A 536-nucleotide genomic window follows, 5' to 3' on the forward strand; every position below is an offset into this window, starting at 1 on the left:
CAGGCGCTTCGCACCGCAGCCATTTCCCCGGGCACCGAGGGCGAGGATGTGCAGCGGGGAAAGGAATTTGAAACCCCTCCCCGCGACGATTCAGTCAGTTCCCGAAGCCCCTGACCGTTTGCACATCCTCGTCGACAGCAACAGAGCATGCAGGCAGGCCTGTGCTCCCGCAAAGAAAGGAAGAGTCCGGTCCTCTCTCTGCGGGAGCAGGCAGGTACGGTGTGAGCCGGGCGGCCACGCCAAATCCGGCTACTGTGCAAGCTGTGAGACAGCGGCAGGCTGAGGTGGAGCAGGAGGAGTTAGTCAGGGGCTGAGTCACACTTGGGTTCACCTCCGTTGAACCAGTCTTTTCCTGTTTGCCTGTGATCTGCAGACTACCGATTGTTCAGATTTTCCCCCCTTTATACTTTTTTTGCTAGGGATGACCTCCAAGGATGCTTCAGGTGAAGCTAATAGTAACTGGAGATGACTTTGGCTACTGTCCTAGGAGAAACCAAGGCATCGTGGACTGCTTCCTGGCTGGGGCCGTATCTAAC

General features: G+C 56.9%; 1 protein-coding gene across 1 annotated transcript in view; it reads left to right on the top strand.

Annotated features, from left to right (window-relative positions):
- The first annotated feature begins 434 nt into the window (after window positions 1-434).
- The window catches only part of YDJC (YdjC homolog (bacterial)), a 10,964-nt gene continuing 10,862 nt past the window's right edge, over window positions 435-536 (top strand). Inside the window, 1 exon segment of the mRNA XM_010014060.1 lies at window positions 435-536. Coding sequence (XP_010012362.1) covers window positions 435-536 — 102 coding nt within the window.

Source organism: Nestor notabilis, unplaced genomic scaffold (assembly GCF_000696875.1).
Source record: "Nestor notabilis isolate BGI_N333 unplaced genomic scaffold, ASM69687v1 scaffold31474, whole genome shotgun sequence".
In the NCBI taxonomy this organism is placed as follows: domain Eukaryota; kingdom Metazoa; phylum Chordata; class Aves; order Psittaciformes; family Psittacidae; genus Nestor; species Nestor notabilis.